This window comes from Molossus molossus, unplaced genomic scaffold, assembly GCF_014108415.1.
Source record: "Molossus molossus isolate mMolMol1 unplaced genomic scaffold, mMolMol1.p scaffold_m16_p_10, whole genome shotgun sequence".
NCBI classification, from domain to species: domain Eukaryota; kingdom Metazoa; phylum Chordata; class Mammalia; order Chiroptera; family Molossidae; genus Molossus; species Molossus molossus.
In genome coordinates, this window is record NW_023425345.1 from 95,967,397 (window position 1) to 95,985,880 (window position 18,484).

Consider the following 18,484-nt stretch of genomic DNA (forward strand, 5'->3'; position numbering starts at 1 on the left):
TCACGAGACCCCTTCAGGGTTAATAATTCACTAGGATGACAGAGAACTCAGGAAAGCGCCACACTTACAATTACAGTTATTAAAAGGATACAAATCAACCAGCCAAATGAAGACACACACAGGGCAAGGTCTGGGAGGGTCCTCAACCCAAAGCTCTGTGTACACTCTCATGGCCGCTAAATTCCGTTTTCCAGTAGTTCGTATGGAAATGTTAAATCCCATGCCGGAGATCTGTCTGTAATTCTCCTCAGCTGTATGCATTCAGCAATGGTTCCTCTTTCTCATAGAGATCATGTTAGAATGGACTTGCCCGATCGTTAGATGTTTGGTAGAAATTTGGCTCTGCCATCTAGTTTTATTGTTTTGTTTTGTCTGGAGTGGGAGAGAGAGTTTTAAATACCAATTCATGTCCTTAATAGTTTTTGGACTCTTCAGGTTATATATCTCTTCTCAGGTCACTTTTGGAAATGTATATAGTCTTTGGAATTTGTCTTTAGTCTAAGTTTCAAAATTTATTGGCATAGCTTTTTATTCTTTATTGATTTTACGGAGAGAGGAAGTGAGAGGGAGGGAGAGATAGAAATATTGATGAGAGAGAACATCGATTGGCTGCCTCCTGCATGGCCCCCACAAGGAATCAGGCCCACAACCCGGGCATGTGCCCTGATCGGGAATCCAACTGGCGACCTCTTGGTGCAAGGGTCAATGCTCAGCCACTGAGCCACACTGGCTGGACACTATAGCTTTTTTATAGCATCCTTTACCTTGTATCTCTGCTGCAACTGTACTTATGCCCATCTTCTCATTCCAAACTTTACTTGAATCTTCTCTACTTTTTCTTAATAAATATCATTAGATGTTTTTCAAAAGAATGAATGTTTGTCTTTGTTGATCCACTGTTGAGTATCTTTGTTTTCTATCTCATTACTTTCTGATCTAATCTATATTATTTCTCACTCATGCTTTCTTTGGGTTTATTCTGTTATTATTTTTCTAACTTCTTTTTTTTTTAATCTTCCCAAGGATATTTTTCCATTGAATTTTTTTCAGATAGAGTGGGAGGAAGGGAGGGAAGGAGCGAGCGAGCGAGAGAGAAACATTGATCTAAGAGAGACACATTGACTGGTTGCCTCCCTGATGACCCCGACCAGGGCCAGGGCGAACCGAAACGGAGGTATGTGCCCTTGACCGGAATAGAAACCATGATTCATTGGTCTGAAGGCTGACACTCTAACCACTGAGCCAAACTGGCCAGAGCTTTTTTCTAACTTCTTAATTTGATTAAAATGGATTCTAAACGCATTAATCCTCATCCTTTTATCTTTAGTAATCTAAGCATTTTAGGCTGTGAAATTTTTCAAAGTAGCCTTTAGCTATAGTCATATTTTAATATATAGTATTTTTATAATTATGCACTTCTAATTGTTTTCTAATATACATACTCATTTATTCTTTGATCCACAAGTTATTAAAAGGTGCCTTTAAACATTTTTCCATATGTATGGAGTGATTTTAGTTATCTTTTTACTACTAATTTCTAGCTTCATTGTTTTATAGTGTTAAAAAGAAACAACAGCCCTGGCCAGTTTGGTTCAGCGGTTAGAGCGTTGGCCTGCGGTCCGGAGAGACCCGGGTTCAGTTCCCGCTAAGGGCACGTACCTTGGTTGCAGTTTGTCCCCGGCCCTGGTTGGTCATGCGGGTGGCAGCCACTCGATGTGTTCCTTCATGTCGATGTTTCTCTCTCTCTCTCCCTTCCTCTCTCTCCCTCCCACTCTATCTGTACAAAAAATGGAAAAATATCCTCGGGTGAGGATTAAAAAAAAAAAAAAAGAAAGAAACAACAGCCCTGGCCAGCTAGCTCAGGCTTAGATGCCAAGGTGGTTGGTTCAATGCCCGTCAGGGCACATACAAAAATCAACCAAATTAATGCATAAATAAGTAAAACAACAAATCAATCTCTTTCTCTTTCTCTCTAAAAAAAGGGGGGGGGGGCAGGTGAAACAGTAGATCCAAAATGGAGTCGCTGTGCTAAGCCCACTGAGACTTAATGCCTACCCTAACTGCAGCCTCTCCGAGAAGTGGAATTTTAAAGTAACCAGTCCGGCCCTGGCCGGTTTGGCTCAGCGGTTAGAGCGTCGGCCTGCGGTCTAGAGAGACCTGGGTTCGGTTCCCGATAAGGGCATGTACCTCGGTTGCAGTTTGTCCCCAGCCCTAGTTGGGTCGTGCGGGTGGCAACCACTGGATATGTCCCTTTTATGTCGATGTTTCTCTCTCTCCCTTTCTCTCCCTCTTACTTTAACTGAACAAAAAAAAAACAAAATGAAAAAAATGTCCTCAGGTGAGGATTAAAAAATAAAAAAATAAAGTAACCAGTCCGGAACCTTCTGGTTAGCACTGGTTGAGACGCCCTGATTTCCCTTAAGGAAAAGTGTCCTTGCCTGAAATAATCCATTCTTTTAACTTTCTTGTCCCTCCCAGTTCCTACCTACAAAAACCTGTCATTTCATACAGCTTCTCAGAGTTCCTCTGCATCTACCAGCTGGGATGCTTCTGAATTCATGCATCGTTTAAGAAAACCATTAGATCTTTACGTTTATTTGGGTGCATTTTATTCTTTAACAGTAGTAAGAGAGCATATTCTGCATAGAACTGATTTTTGTTTTGTTTTTTTGTTTTTTGAAATGTGTTAACACTTCATGGCTTTGTATGTAGTCCATTTTTATAAATGTTTTATTTTTACTTGAAAAAAAAATGTGTATTCTCTAATTGTTGGGTCAAAATGGGTTGCTCAAATTTTTATCCTTACTGATATTGTGCCTGCTTGATCTTTCTAAAGGTCTACAAAACAGTCCTTCTAGTCTGCTTGTGGATTTAACTATCTCCGGCATGGTCCCCAGCCTATGAGTGGACCATGGAACCCAAAGTACTAGGCCTCCAGACATCCGGAGTTAAATCCGGGGACTTCTGGTCTTCCTTCCTTGATGGCTCAATAATGCAGTTAAAGAAATAAAAAAAATTTTTTTTAATCCTCACCCAAAGACATTTTTTGGGGGGGAGGGGGGGATATTTTGTTCAGATAGAGTGGGAGGGAGAGAGAGAGAGAGAAACATTGATGTGAAAGGGACACATCGAGTAGTTGCCACCCACACGACCCAACCAGGGCCGGGGACAATCTGTAACCGAGGTACGTGCCCTTAGCGGAACCGAACCCAGGCCTCTCTGGACCGTAGGCCAACGCTCTAACTGCTGAGCCAAAACGACCAGGGCTAAAAATTAATTTTGACTGGCATTTTTAAGTGTTTTGTACAAAAAAGTTTTTTCCACTCTATCTAATCTTATGTATTGCTAGAAACACTTAAGATCTCGAAGCTTCAGTTTTTCATTAAAAAATAGAAATAATATCTGAGGTTGGGGTTCCTCAAGAAATGACATCAAGACAGAGAGTATGCAGGGAATTTGTTTGGAAATTGAAGTGGCCACTCGTAGCCACTATCCTTAGAACAGAGCCTGACATATTAAGCACTCGCTGTTTGTTGAGTTGAACCAAATGACATGAATGTATTCACTGCCACCTATAAAAAATATGAGATTTTCATCACAGGGGAAAATGCAACAAGAATATGACGCTGGACCTGGGATCACTAGAACGCCTGCCAAGAACTGTCCTTGAGCTGCCCAGCAGAACCAGCATCCTCCACAAAGTGCCTGTGGCCGCCGAACAACAAAGCCCACACAGAGGCGGCTTCTGGCCCTGTGACCAGCCATCGGGACTCTCGATTACTTCTAAAAAGGCCACTTTACCAAGGCATGGGGAGTGTAAAAATCTTAGAAGCTGAGAAGGAAACTAACCTCTCAAGTCATAGACCTAGTGGCCAGAAAAACATGTAAAGGCTGATCTTACACGGGGACCAACTCCCTGATGAAACACAATACAGCTTTGCTGCTTCCATCTGGGGATAAGGGGAGGAGGGGTGTGTCTACAGCCTTGGACCTTCGTCTTGGCCCCTGCTTCTGTTCTTTCTTGGGTATATCCCTGTCCCCACCTGTCACTTGCCACCCAACACCCTTGCTGATTCATAGGCACCTAACACGTCCTAGAGCTGCAGGAGTCTGTGCGTCCATGGAGGAGGTGGGTGGGGAAATCCAAGGACAGCTGTCTATTGCTTTGTGCTCTCAGGTTTATGACATTAAACTCTTCTGTCAGAGACACGTTTTCACTCCCGTTTGGTTCACAGTTGCCTCCTCAGGATTCTAAACCCTCAGCTTCATGTTGTCCCTACAGAAAACAGCGTAAGAGGTAAATATTGTGTATCTCCTTAGAACCCCCCGGTGAAGTCTCACGTTGGAGACTGGCGTCCATCCACCAGTTGTCCAGGGTGGCCCACAGCTCCTCAGTGTCCGAGTAGACGGCGTTCCTCTCACTGAGCACTGGGCAAGATTGTGTTGAGTCTTGGTGCCCAGTCACATGAAAACAGCGTTATCCTTAAGTTCCAGAATCCCCCACCCCACTCAGGGCAGAGGGATGCTCACTCCATGAGAAATGTTTAGGAAATGAGGCTGATTCAGAGCATAAACCTTGTTCATTCCTTGCTTGCAATGGTAGAAGATGCTGCCCTCTCGCCTACATGGTTTGCTGTCTCTCAAGCCCATGCAGTTAGTGTGTTTTTTCAGGTTCCATGTGTCAATGATTCCTCTCCACTGTTCTAAGCCACCCAGCTCTCTGCCTCCGATTATGGCTGTGCGCTCTCTCATAGCTTGTTGTTTGGGGTCTGACGGGGTGTAAGCTCCATTCTGATGTGACCACCATTGTGTCTGGTCATCACTGCTCTGTTAGCTGCCAACTAACCGCCCCACCAACTCAGCTACTACCCTTGACTTCTTCCACCAAGGCTAGCTCCCCCTCTCCGTGGCTCTCCTAAGTGTATGAGGGCTTTTAATTTCAGAATGATGTCTCCCTACTCCCATTTGTATCCGTTTTTATCTAAGCACACTTCATCACGACCCCCCAACCCAGGAAGTCCATCTTCATCTCTGTCCTGCATCAAGTCCTCTGTTCAGAAATATTTCAACTCCAACCCATGAAGCTGTGATGTTTATAAATGCCTTTTTTTAAACGAAAGAAGCTAAATGAACATACACCCAAAACATGCTGTTTTAGACACGTATTTTTCTGAAAGTTAATAATGGTACAACTACCTTGTAAATGAAATCTCATCCTCATCGTATAGCGCAGGGAACTGTGGCTCACAGAGGTTAAGGAAACCGCCTGGACCCTCAGAGCCCGCAAGTGTCCAAACCAGAATTCAAGCCCAGAGTCCGGCTCTCAGACTTGGTCTCGTTTTGCCACACCGCACTCCCGGCATCTCCGAGGGTGAGTTTCCTCGTCGAGTCATTAAAGGGAAATTGGGTTCAGCGACGCTGAGACTCCTTCCATGTTAACTAGAGGAAGAGGAGGGAAGACGGAGGGGCCGGGAGAGTGGGGGTGGGGTAGCAGGCGGAGAGGTTTCGTGGATTTCCTACCTCACTCTCTGTGGTTCTGCTGATGCATATTTACTGGACGTGTTCGCTGTGCTAGTCAGATCTCCCTCTGAATGTCTATCCTCATCATATTCTACAGAAAAATTTGCTTGGTGTTTAAGGGCAATGTAAGCTACTGCAGTGTGAACACACCTATTTTATTTTTAATTTCTTTTCCCTTTATTGATTTTAGAGATAGAGGAAAGAAGAGGAAGAGATAGAAACATCGATGACAGAGAACATCGATTAGCCGCCTCCTGCATGCCCCACACTGGGGATTGAGCCCACAACCTGGGCATGTGTCCTGACCGGGAATCAAACCGGTGACCTCTTGGTGCATGGGTCGATGCTCAGCCACTGAGCCACACTGACTGGGCAAACACACCTATTTTAAAGGAGGTATACTTCAAAACAATTTATGCAGTCTTCAATTCTGATTTTTTAAACATAAAATGGCACAACCTCATTAGTCTTCACACTGAGTTTCAAAATACTATGGATTTTAGTAAAAACATGGCCCCCAAAGTAAAACTAAATAAAAACAGAAAACAGCCCTTTAGAAAGACTCCAACTGGCTGCCCCCTAATAGTCACGGCAGGTTAGTCAGCCTCACATAGAACGATAAGGAATGGAGATTTTCTGAGTAAAAGGCTCAGAAATCAGATCAGAGTCAGAATAACAAACAAGCTTTTCAAAAGGCAACTGCCCAAACCAAATAATAATTTTTCGGTTGCTTACGAAGTGTGGGCAGAAATATGGGCCTCCGGTTGGTCTGTCCACCAATCTCACACACACACACACACACACCCCACATCACATTGTCATCACCACCCTCATTAGTATAAATTCTAAAATCCGAAAAGGCTGTAAATAAAATTCATTCTGGAAAAAAATCACCACCAGTAGAATTCACTTTAAATGGAAAGGAGCAACAAAATTTATTGACGGAATTAAACACAACAGTTAAAATGGCAGTGTTGTATTTTCATTTTAAGATGTTTGAATGAGACAAGAAAAGTGCTATTAGTCCAAGCTTCTTACATTCATTAAAAGAGTGACTATCAAAAACGGCAACATGCACAATAATCCATATGCACAAAATGGAGTTATATCAACAAATATACAAAATACTCAAAATAAAATATTTACAGGTTTAAAAATATAAACATTGGTTCATTTATCCCATTAAATCATTGGAGTGAAGAAAGAAGAAAAGACCCTATTGCTATTTAGAATCTTTTTTTAAAACAAGTTTTAAAAACATAGAGTAGTTCTAGAAGACCATTTTTGATGTTTTGGGGAAATTTCACATTCTATTATAAAAATAATATCTATAAACCTACTAACAGCTTTTTTTTTCTCCTGTGCACAAAAATAATATAGCCAAAAGCTTGCCCTCAAAGACATGCCTGACTTTTGGGAAAACTAATTATAGAATGGAGTTTCTCATTTTGGTTTTCTTTGTCATTATTTTCAAATCACCTGCAATTCCCCATATTACACTGAGATATTTCATATAAACAACTTGGACAAAACCTGAAGTTAGCAATGAGCCTGGTAGATAGCTGGAGTCAAGTAGAAATGACAGGAATTTACCTTACCTATAACATTAAAACCATTTTCCCTGATAGTCTTTATAAAACTACTACTATCAATCAGATCACCCATGTTCAACTCAATTTACCCAGGGAACAATGAAAATCTTATAGCTATTAGTCTGTTAAAGTTTCTTCTTCTTTATTTAGAAACAACTGTGTAATGGGGGTTAAAGGGTTGTAATGTGGATATCTGAGAAAATTCGGTAATTCCTTTAGGCTACCTGGGGTCATTTCATGACATGTTAACAAGTGTTTACTGGGTGTCTACACTACGCCCCTTTGCAACGTGACCAGATATTTTTAGTATTTCTGTTTTAGTTCATTAAATGATCCGGTGTGTATCTGAGAAAGTTTAATGTCTCCAATAATCAGTAACTCAGCTTCTACTTTGTTAAAAATGTGATCTCCTCCCATAAGGCAGAAACTCTACCCAATTATTAAATAATTTCTAAAAGCTACCCCAGTTTAGAACTCACTAGAATAACCACCCGTTATTGAAAACTTCCACTGCATCTCATTAAAATGAGGTCTTTTTTTTAAAACCAAGTGTAGGCAGCCCTCATATTAGTAAAACACCCTCATTAATTGTCACTGTGATGCAATTTCAAACAAATTTTCCCTAAATACTGAGAGTGGCATCTTAATAGAATCAGAGTGGAAGAAAAGTCATGTTGCCAGGCTCACTACTAAAATTGCTTTTGATTTTATTACTGACAAAGCCATCATCAGATTATAAACTCGGAGATCTGCTCATATGTAGCTCTGCTAGTATGTAACTCACGTTGATGACTATGACCCAAAATGTAGATCAGGTAAGGGAAAAAACCTGCTAGTCTCGGAGAGCTCACTTTTAGACTTGCATGTATAAAGCTATCAAGTAACTTTTTAAAACAGCCATCATTTTAATGGTATCAATAATCATAAATATCTGAACTTTGCTCAGTTTCTTAAGTTATACAAAAATGGAATTATATAGATAGGAAGATTTATAATTAAAGTATGAGCTATAGTTAGATTTCTGGTTCAACTTCTGTCTGCTACTCATTAAATGGGTGACTTGATACCTCACCTATGTGAGCATGATTTTCTTCCTCTGGAGAATGGATCCAGCACTCACCTTGCCTGTTTCTTGTGAGCAGTGGAGGTCACAATGGGAAGAAAAACACAGAGCACCATCCCAGCACAGTATGCGTTAGTTATTTTAATTTAATATAAAATACTCAAATTCACAGTGATGGACAATAAATATTCAATATATATTAGTTGAGTGAATCAGAAAATATAGGCTAGGATTCAATGGCTATAGACAGAAGGTAGGATGCACTACTTTTGGAAAACCCAGGAGTTTATCTCTGAAGTTCAGAATCGTATCAAGAGATCACTCAGCTAGTTATTATCTAAACCAACAACAGAGAACACTCAGAACAGGTGAAACATGCTTGGAATGACTGACAACCTGCCAGAGAAGAAGTGTCACCATGACAACAGAAGAGATTTCTGTCCATACTTGTGATGGTACTCCCCAGTCGGAGAGGACACCTCCAAAGGAAGGGAGATCGTCTGCCTATAACTGGACAGTGGGGGCAGGTTTCCCTGTGAGTGACATGAGCACCGTCATCTTCAGAAATGAAACCCATTTGCAGCTTCTTGACATGGGCTAGCTTATTTCTACTGAAAGTGAGTTGGTAATGACATTAAGCAGTTGTTAGCTCTTGTATTATCATAAGTCACCAAAGAATTTATATGCCTGTCCCAAAGACTAGAAAACACTGGGGAGGAGAGATGGAATGGGATGGTAACAAACAAAAAAGATGAATTAAAGATGTCATATTACGGAGATAATATTGCCTACCTATATGGCTCGAGAGACCTAAATACCAATCTGTAAAGATCCAGGTAGTCACTGGCGCTTAGTAAGTACCCAGCAACTGTTAATCATTGTTAGAACTATTACTATTTTTAGAGGAATTTGTGTGGCTTAATACATATCACCTTTGTTCAACCTCACTCCATTCTGCCCCACCCCACAGATTATAGACAACAAATACAAAAAAAAAAAAAAAGCTAGATTTAAGTAAAATAAAGGCGTTTTAAATGCACATTAAGTCCAGTTACAGTATAGCTATATGTGAGCATCAAACTGAATGGATTTTTATTAAGTATTAGCCACAGTATATGCCCCGTGAATGTGTTGCATTGAGTTAAAATAAATATCCATCATAAAAAAATGTGCCCAATTTCAGGTCTGGAGGCTTTGTGACTATTTTAATCTTTTCTTTTTCAGTTTGAGAAGAAACTCCTTTCCATAATCATAAAACCATCATTCTGAATCACTTTTTTGAAACATTATCCGCAATGAGATGATAATGTTCCATGTAAGAGGTTCTTGTTGCAACAATCTCCCTTAAACCATTATCACAGTGCAAAGGCGTGGAGGAGCCGTCTGCGGCAGCATCAGGAAGCTCCCGAGCAGGAAGGAGTGGCAGCACCAGCGAGGGCCCTGGAGGAGGGAGCTCGCTTGCCTGTCACCCGACAGTGCTACAGTCTCTTTTCTCCAAGAGAGCAATGATTGCTTCTTGCGTTGCCCACACAAGCCATATTAAGATACCAGCCTGCCATTACTAGCCTTTTGGTTTCAAACTGTTTTATAATTTTTGTCATGTCACAAACTGAAGATTCCTAACTAAGAACTGTGTGCATGCCCTGGTCTGCCTGGAGAAGAGGAAGGGAAAGAGGGTCAGGCCGAGGTATTTGGTGTCTCCTCTCATTTCATCCAGGAACTGTTCACTGGCCATCCTCAGTGGCGAGAGGATGTGACCCTTTTCTTCCTTGTTTTTAAGACTATAAAGATTTCTGAATTACTTTCATCACAATAAAGGGAGCAAAGTATATGTGGATGTTTTAGAACGTGTCTCAGCAGCAGCCAACCACGGGGACCAAGTCCAGATAATCATCTTTCAGGAGAGAAATCTACAATGACTAAATGCAGGAAGTGAGTTCAACGATGCAAATGTCAAAAGATGCTCAGTCTTGAGAAAGGTCCCAGTACTGCTACCTGAGGGCACAGGGCAAACACGATGGAAACCGAGGAAGGGGACAGGGGGCTCCGCCACTCAACCTCTCCCTGCCAAGTTAAAGGTGAAGAGTCTCTGAAAATTAATCTATCAATAATAAAAACTCTTAGAATGTTCAAAGAAATCTTGGTATCTAATACAGCCTTTGACCTTGATAACTGTGTAGGGAAAGGGCTATTTGAATTTTCATTTAAATGCAAATACTTAAAAACTACTTCTGAAATTAATGAGTAAACCTTTTGAACTCAGTAAGTTCTCACTTTTAATACACTTTATATTTCAGTAGTCAGATAATTTGTGGGAAATGTATCCAAAGGAAATCCTTAATGTCCTATATGCCATTGTTGTTATTAGATGAACTAATAAAGATCTATTTCCTCTTGTGATTATTCCAAATGCTGTAGCAAAGTTTCTCCCTGTTGGTGTTAATGGGAGAATAAAAGGATCAACCACCATTAGCACAAGCAGAGTGGTTCAGGTAGCACTGTGTAATGTAGATATTAAAGTCAGGCCATCTTTGTGCAGAGCTAATAAACTGACTGGTGCATTCAGGGCCAACAATTGATTTGTTTTTTTTGTTTTCCAATTTGCCCAGCTCTTTGACTAAAGGGACTTAATTAACCAAGTATTTCAGAATCACACACAGGAAAGGTGTCATCAGCCCATATCCAATCCTTTCCTTTAAAAATATCAGGAAATATGGGCAAATTAGATAATGCGTAAATAATACTTGGAATGGAAATCTATTAAAATTCTAAAAAACACTCTACATGAACATGAATGAGAGAAAGTGGCCCTTGGCACACACATGTACACACACACACACACACACACCACATAAAAACAAACAGCTATGATCCCTTGTCTATGGTTGCAAAAGGTTAAGAACACATTTTTCCTTCATTGATCCTGATTTCCCATCAAGTGATTGAAGGCATTTAATTAATTCATTGCCTGAATCCTTCATTTGACTGGTATAGGTGGAATTCTTAAAGATATAAAGTAAAACACAAACAAACAAAAAAACCCCACAAAATATAGGGAAAGAAGAGTGAGAAAAGAAAATATTTTCAATCTTGTAGAACTGGTTAATGGACAGGTAAGGGGAAATTAAGGTACACTTTGCTGACATTTTCCTTTCCTTATATAAAGAAGATACAGAATAGCCCTGTAAATGCAGAAATAAGCCCCAAATCTGTGAAAGCAAAAATAATTTGTTCCAGTGCTTACAAAATAAATAGATAGATTGCCTTTACTATTAGAATATTCTTATCAAGACTTTAGGCACTCTTAACTTTCCTGGACATCTGAACAAATGAACAACCATAACTTTGTCATGGATTCGTACTGAGGAAACTATAGCCCTTGCAAGAAAATGCACAAGAAGCAAATAAAGATGCTACGTTTTACAGCTAGGAATAAAATCTATGTTCTTTCCATTCACTAGGGGAAAATGAATGTATTTTGAGCCTAAATAGTACTATCAGCATTAAATCAAATTTAAATCCCTTTCTTAAGACAGAAATAATTTCAAATACTTCCAATTTTACAGTGGATGCCTTTGCCTGTTAGTTTGTGCACAGCTGAGTGTGAGTTGCTTTATGAATTCCTAGTGGTGTATTCAGAGTTCTTAGGTCTGAGTACAGGGCCTCATCTACAGACACAAGAAAATTGCACATTAAAACATTACTTTGAAATAACATTAAGGATCTGGCACAATGCAATAAAAGCAAGTAATCTGACTAATAAAGAAATCTGACAACTCTCTACCACCTCTTCTAACTGAATCGTTGCAGATTTAAAATGGGGAACGCTTTGTGCTACTGCCTCAAATTTGTTGTCCTTAGAAGTCTATTTATTTTGTTACTTCCTTCATAGTATCTGACTAGGTTTTCGTATACTTAACTTGCCTTATTCTTTCCTTCATAAAACAGAAAACAAACCTAAAAGACATGTAATGTCAGTTCATTGCTTAGGCAATCTCTCTGGAAAATGAGAGTTGCATAGAAGTGTTAACGTCATTTACATATGCGTCGTTTCCCTTGAACACGTCTGGCTTCCTGATGCCATGAATCACCTCCTAGTAGAAACTCTGACCTTTTGATGAAATACACCGAAGTGCATTTCAAACAACATTATAGAATCATTAGACCCCAGTAGCATTCTAGGAACTGTTTCAGTTCATCATTCATATGCCGAGGCATATGAGAACCCTTTCCGAAATAAATCTTTCATCTTAAGTAATAGAGAATGTACACAAAGTAAGCCACTTTTGAAAAAAAATCTTGGCACGAAGTGTTTACGTATAAGCTTGCCAGTGTTATATTTATTCTGAACGTATCTGTCTCAGGCATAAGTCTATAAAGCAGAAGTCAAATGACATGAAAAACTATATTTTCCTATTGTTATTTGTTATGTGTTCCTCCTTTTGGACGCCCCTTAGTGAGTGATGATTGAATCCAAACATTTTTATAACAAAGGTAAAATCTCTGAAAAACCAAGGTTTGGGGTAAGAAAAAAACAGACTCTTACCCAAGACAAGGCAGAACCATTGCTCCAGAACATCAACACAATAGTCTTGTTTGTTTGTTTGTTCTCAGCTGAGAGCCAGAGAACCCATATAAAACAAAAACAGAATTGCTGCAGGTTACGGCACATAAAAGAATATCAATTGTTTGGGGACAGTTACCATATTTACTTATAAAACCAGATTTTAAACTTGAGGTTATGAACATGTTATAAAATGTTAACAGCTGGATAGACTGTAAAATATGCATTATCTACACATGAAAAAGTGACAGCTATAAATGCTAAAATTCTGGGTCTGTTGGCATTTAATGGCATCTTTCCCCAGTCCTGATTTCTGCGTGGGGTGGGGGAGAAACAGAAAAGGAAAAACCTGCTCTGCTGAGCTTCTTTCCTCCCCAAACAAATGATCAAAACCAATGGAACCAAAACTCTTCTTTCTTGTCCCAGTGGTAGATATTTACCTATCTGCATCCCTAGCAACTGAAAATAGGAACATTTTCTGCCAATCAATGATGCCCTCTGTCCATCAGATAAATACATTTGTGTGTTTGTTTCAGCTTCCTGGGTGTTTTCCATACAGTGATACAGCAAAGGGTCTTTCCCTACCCATCCCCCACCCACCCCACCACCCCCAGGGAAGGGAAGGGAAGGGAAGAGAAGGGAAGGGAAGGGAAGGGAAGGGAAGGGAAGGGAAGGGAAGGGAAGGGAAGGGAAGGGAAGGGAAGGGAAGGGAAGGGAAGGGAAGGGAAGGGAAGGGAGGTGTCATGGAAGAGGAGGACTCCTCAGGTTCTTACAGTTGTACCTCCAGGCCTCTGGACCCTGGCAAGGCCAAACATCATGGTGTGATGCTTACTTCGGTTTGGTTAAGTCCTGTTTTCTGCAAAGGCAAGTAAAGGTGACTTCCAAGTATCTGGTCCATTAAAGAAAAAAGAGAGAAAAAAATATTTCTAAAAAGGTTAAAAAAAGAAAGAAAGAAAAAGTGCTTGAAAATAATTCCCAGGGACTTATCTTGGGAGGAGAATCCCATGTGCAGTGTGCCGCCCCCCTCTAGTGTCTCCTGCCTCAGCCGACAAAGACCTTGGTCCAGGCTCTTTAGCAGGGATGGTCCTAAAAGCCTTGCTTTAGGGGGAGCAAAACTTATTTTAGTGGTTTCCAGTGAAAGTTGTATTCCTTGACATGTGGTCCATCCACCTCGGCCTCGGAGACCTCACAACTTTTTGGCACTGTCGTGGCCCGCTGCTGCCCGGATGGTGGTCCCAGCCAAGCCTCGGTTGCTGACCCTGCGGACGAGCACTTTGGACACCGGGATTTTTGTTCTGGGCACTTCGCTCCTGGCTGGTTGCTGGTGCACCACAGGGTGGCTGGATGGAAGGTTCGCCAGGTGCTTGACGCTGATTGGGATTTTAGAGTCCTTCAGCAAACTGCCGGGTGTTCGCAGTGGACAGGTGATGGTGACAGGAGACACGGGCTTTAAGCGGGACACGCAGGACGTCTCCTCGTTGGCAGGAAGGACTGCTGGGCTTCCATCGGGATCCGTGTAGAGATCGTAGAGCGCATCGCCGCTGTAGCTGTCCCTGGGGATGCCCGCCTTTTTCCCGCTGCTTGCGCTGTCTTCCTCGGGGCCTGGAGTGGTGGAGTCCCAGTAGCCCTCATCGCTGTTGGGGACACCTTCTTGCTGCTCCTTCTGCACGTGCTTCAGCTCCTCCTTGGGATGGGACTCAATGGGAATCCGGTTGAGCCTCCTGCGCTTGACCAAGGACACATCCTTGGCCGCTTCTAAACACCTCGTGTCTTTGGAGGTCTCAGGTGCCACCTTGGCATCCAGTGCTGCCGCCGCCTTTGCCAGTCCCTCTTGGGGCTCTTGTCCTTGGTCCTCAGTCTGGGAGAGCATGTCCCAGAATTCCTGGAGATAGGTGTCGTCCACCTCATCTGGGCTCGCCATCTCTTCCCCTCCTCCTTGGTAGGCCACCACGCTGGGGTTCTTTTTAGAGACAACTGGCTTGCCTGGCCCGGGGACATGCTTGTCACAGCTGGGGCCTGCCTCGTCCTCTTGGTCTGCAATAATATCTCCACAGCCTGTAAGAGAGTCAAAGCTTTTCAGTGAAGTCACGTCAGAAAACATCAAACAAATACGATCGGTCGATGGGTCTGAGGGTGGATCAAGAGAGGAAGGGTCAGGGACGGCAGACGCCCGGCCGCTGCCACATTCGGAGTCGACAAGGGGGACAGTCTTTATCGGAACGTCACCTGTCCTGGAAGCATCCTCAGCCGTCTGGACCTCCCCAGCGCCCAGCTCCGGAGGTGCCCGGGGATCCTCGGCGCGCCGATGCCCCGCGGCGTCCTCTCCCTGGGCGCCGGTGGCGGTAGGGACCCCGGGGCTCTCGGCCTCTCGGCAGTGGGGCACTTCGGCGCGATCGGCGGAGGCCGGCGCCGGCTCTCCCCCTCCGGGCTCACCTGCTGGGTCTGGCGGCGCGTCCCTGCTGGGGTTCTCCGGCGCGCACGCAGGTCGGGGCGCTTCCTCCGCGACGCACTCCAAGCTGGCGGTGAGCGACCCGGGCAGGGCGAGGCCGCCCGCGCCCCCCGAGCGCGCCTGGCGTTCCCCCTCCTGGCGGCGCTTGTCCTTCCTGTGCCAGCGCACACTGCTGAAGAGCCCTCGCAGCCCCCTCTTTTGTTTGCCGCCAGCCTTGCCCGCATCCACGGCGTCCCCTTTGCCATTTTCGGATCTCCCGTTCTTTTTCAGAAGGGAGAAGAAGCTGTGTGACTTGGCCACAGAGCTGCTGGCCAGCGAGCCCACGCCGGGCCCGGCAGCTCGCGGGGGAGCGGGGTTCGGCCGACCCCCGCCGCGGTCACCCCCGCCCCCGCCGCCGTCGCCCCCGCCTCGCGGCTCTTCCTTTCTGCTGCCCTCCAGCACCACCTCGGCCAGTCCGTCGTGGGTCCTGCTCCTCACCATGCCCGGCGGACCCGAGCCTTTCCCATCCCCTTTGTTTTTGACCCCAAATATGCTGGGCATGGTGCCACCCGATTTCCTCTTCTTGAATAATTTGAAAGCAGCTTTGTTAATCTTTCCCGACGGCTGCTCGGCGGCCGGAGTTCCGGCAGCACAATCACAAGGCAAGTCCATGTCTGCCGCGAGGGTCCCGGCACCGGCCTCCTCCTTCCTCCTGCAGACCCCCGTGGACGCGCCACCGCCGCCGCCGCGCGCGCTGACAGCCCCGCCGCCGCGCTCGCTCGTCTCCATGGAAACCGAGCGGGATCGGCGGCTTTCGTCAGCCGTGGGCTCGCGCCAGGCCACTGTCATCCGGATTCTAAATCAACCTGAGCCACTCTGCTGCCGCCGCTGCTTCTGGAACACACAGAGACACCATCTCCCCGCCCGCCGAGGGCTTATGTAACACCCTAACCCACTACGGATCCCTCTGACTCGCTTTGCGCTGTATCGTGTGTGTGTGTGTGTGTGTGTGTGTGTGTGTGTGTGTGTGGCAACAGAGCCTCCAGCTGACTGCAGAAATTAGGGTCGTAATTATGGAATCCAAATCCGATCCAATCTTACCCACCTTCAGATTCTCCCCCCACCCCCCAATCCAAACAACACAAATACTTAGTCCTTTTTTTAATCACCTATCCTGGATTTCATGCATCTTTGTGCCTTTCCCAGGCCCTTCATGTGTGTCTTTGACATTTGGGTACCCAGCCCAGCAGGCATGGAGCCTGTCTCTTTACATTTGTGTCTTTTCCGGTGCTGAACACAATCTCCAAGTCGATGTTTAAATCTTATTGTTGCCGGTTCTCATTCTCGCTACAAAAACACCAGCCATCAAATACCCATTAGCAACTCTCTGCAAGGAAAGTGCAACAGTTCCGTGGATGGAAGTTGACTGGTCCTTTGGGACAACCATGGCTTTTATCCCAGACTCCAGCTACTGGGGCTGAGGTCACAGAAGCCACTGCCCAGTCTCTATGCGGTTGCAATCAAGTGAGCTGAAGAAATAATCTCAGGTCACTTCTCAGAGTCTACCTTCTTTTCCATCTAGCAGGTCGTGGATGTTACTTTTGACCTTGCTCCTGCCACTCCCCTTCAACAACCCCCCACCCCCGCCGCAGGTGTATTGTGCAGCCCCCTTCTCCTATGGGGCAGGAAGAGCTGGGCAGGGTCCATAGTGCCCATGAATCCCTGTGGCTACTTGATCTGGGAAGAAGAAAACCTTATCTCAGGGAACAGCCCAACCTAGGAATCTCTTCTATGCTCTGACTTAGAAGGTGGCTGCTAAATTGTAAATCTGATACTCGATTTCATGATCCTGGCTAAGGATTTTTTAGCTAACAACAACAACAAAAAAGTGGAGAAGAATGTATATATATACATATATATACACACATATGTATTATATACATATATAATTCCTCCTGTGTTTATATATATAAAATTCTGTTTAATTTTATATATATACAAGATTTCTATTTGTTGAATGTTATTTTTAAATGTGTAATAATGTGTAATATTTGTTATGTATTATAAATTGTTATTTATTTAATATTATTTAATACTATGTAATCTTACATATATACAAATATCATTTTTTTCCTGAATAATCTTGAACTTCATTTTTGTATGCTACTTGCATTATACCCAGAAACCCTAATCGCTATCCACTGAAACGAGTTTTACTAACAATCGTTGCATGGAACACAGTTGATCTGAATTTTGGCCTTGGAGTTATTACCTATAAACTTTCCCTTTACAAGAACACTGTTTTGTAAAATTAAGAAATCAGTGAGTTTAGATTCAGGAGAGGTTTGCATTCCCAGCATCGCTATCCCATCAGCTCTCTCCCACTCAGCCTGCACCCCTCCCAGATACCGTGTGAGGCTGAGACCAGAGAGGCTGTTCCCAAGCCCAGCTGACCTCTTGCCACGATGAACCAGGGGCCTCACTGCCTTGGGGAGACGACAGGTATGAGGAACTATAAAGTGAAACACATTCGTTATCGCTCCACAACCCTTTAAGGACAGTTAAAAATCTTTTTCAATTCTTTCATACACACCACACAATTGCTAAGCTATGTGGGTTACTACATAACTGTGTCGGTCTGGACGAGTTCATGACTGGGAGACTGGGGGAAACGCAGGGGTCTATAAATATCTTCCGTTCTGCAGCCAGAGCAGAGCTGGGAGAAGGCAAACTGCTTGTTCCACTGGAGCTCTGACCCAGCAGAACAGGCCATTTACATGAGAATCCTCAAGCCCCCTGGGAGAAATGTGGCGAGGACTGTGGGATGGATATCATTCCTCTGGGACAGAGACATCCAAACAAAGAGAATGGGACAAAGCAGTCTTCATTCCGGGAAGGTGCCCCAATGACGGTGGTAAGTCACTGGCGCCGATGTAGAAGAATGTGAGGATCCCCAGGACCATCAAGACTTGAAGATGAGGGGCAGGGTGAGCTTTAGAAGCTGCGTGTGAGTGAGGACCCTCCCATGTCCTCCAACTAAGGTCGTTTTCACAGATACCATCATAGGAAGGCCGGTGAGGCCAGCCTACGAGGACCTTCCTGGAAAACCCAGATGAAGAGAACACCTCCCAGCCCCACCCCCTGGGGGCGGGGCCTGAGTCCTGTCAAACTGTTGGGTGGTAGAGGCCACTGTTAGGAGCCAGTACAAAGGTGTACCTGCCCCTACGTTGCTCTTCACTGTCCAGCATGGGAAGCAGACTGCATTTGCACAACATGGTGATTTTTTTTCCACCCTGAAAGATAGATCCTGACAGTGA

The 18,484-nt window shown here is 43.9% G+C and overlaps 1 protein-coding gene across 2 annotated transcripts; it reads right to left on the reverse strand.

Moving 5' to 3' along the window:
* Nucleotides 1-13,667: 13,667 nt before the first annotated feature.
* On the reverse strand, nt 13,668-15,971 carry AMER2 (APC membrane recruitment protein 2). 2 transcript variants are annotated; one of them, XM_036252577.1, is made up of 2 exons: nt 15,173-15,956; nt 13,668-14,794 (listed from the first exon to the last, which is right to left on the reverse strand). In XM_036252577.1, the coding sequence occupies exons 1-2, from the start codon at nt 15,954-15,956 to the stop codon at nt 13,926-13,928; spliced, it is 1,653 nt and encodes a 550-aa protein (XP_036108470.1). In that variant the 3' UTR covers nt 13,668-13,925. The 2 variants fall into 2 exon arrangements, with proteins under 2 accessions (XP_036108470.1, XP_036108469.1); XM_036252576.1 differs by having other exon boundaries at nt 13,668-15,971.
* Between the last annotated feature and the right edge of the window lie 2,513 nt (nt 15,972-18,484).

What these genes read in the sequence shown, in the direction of transcription:
- AMER2 (XM_036252576.1), bottom strand. Translation starts at nt 15,956, where the DNA reads ATGGAGACGAGCGAGCGCGGCGGCGGGGCTGTCAGCGCGCGCGGCGGC.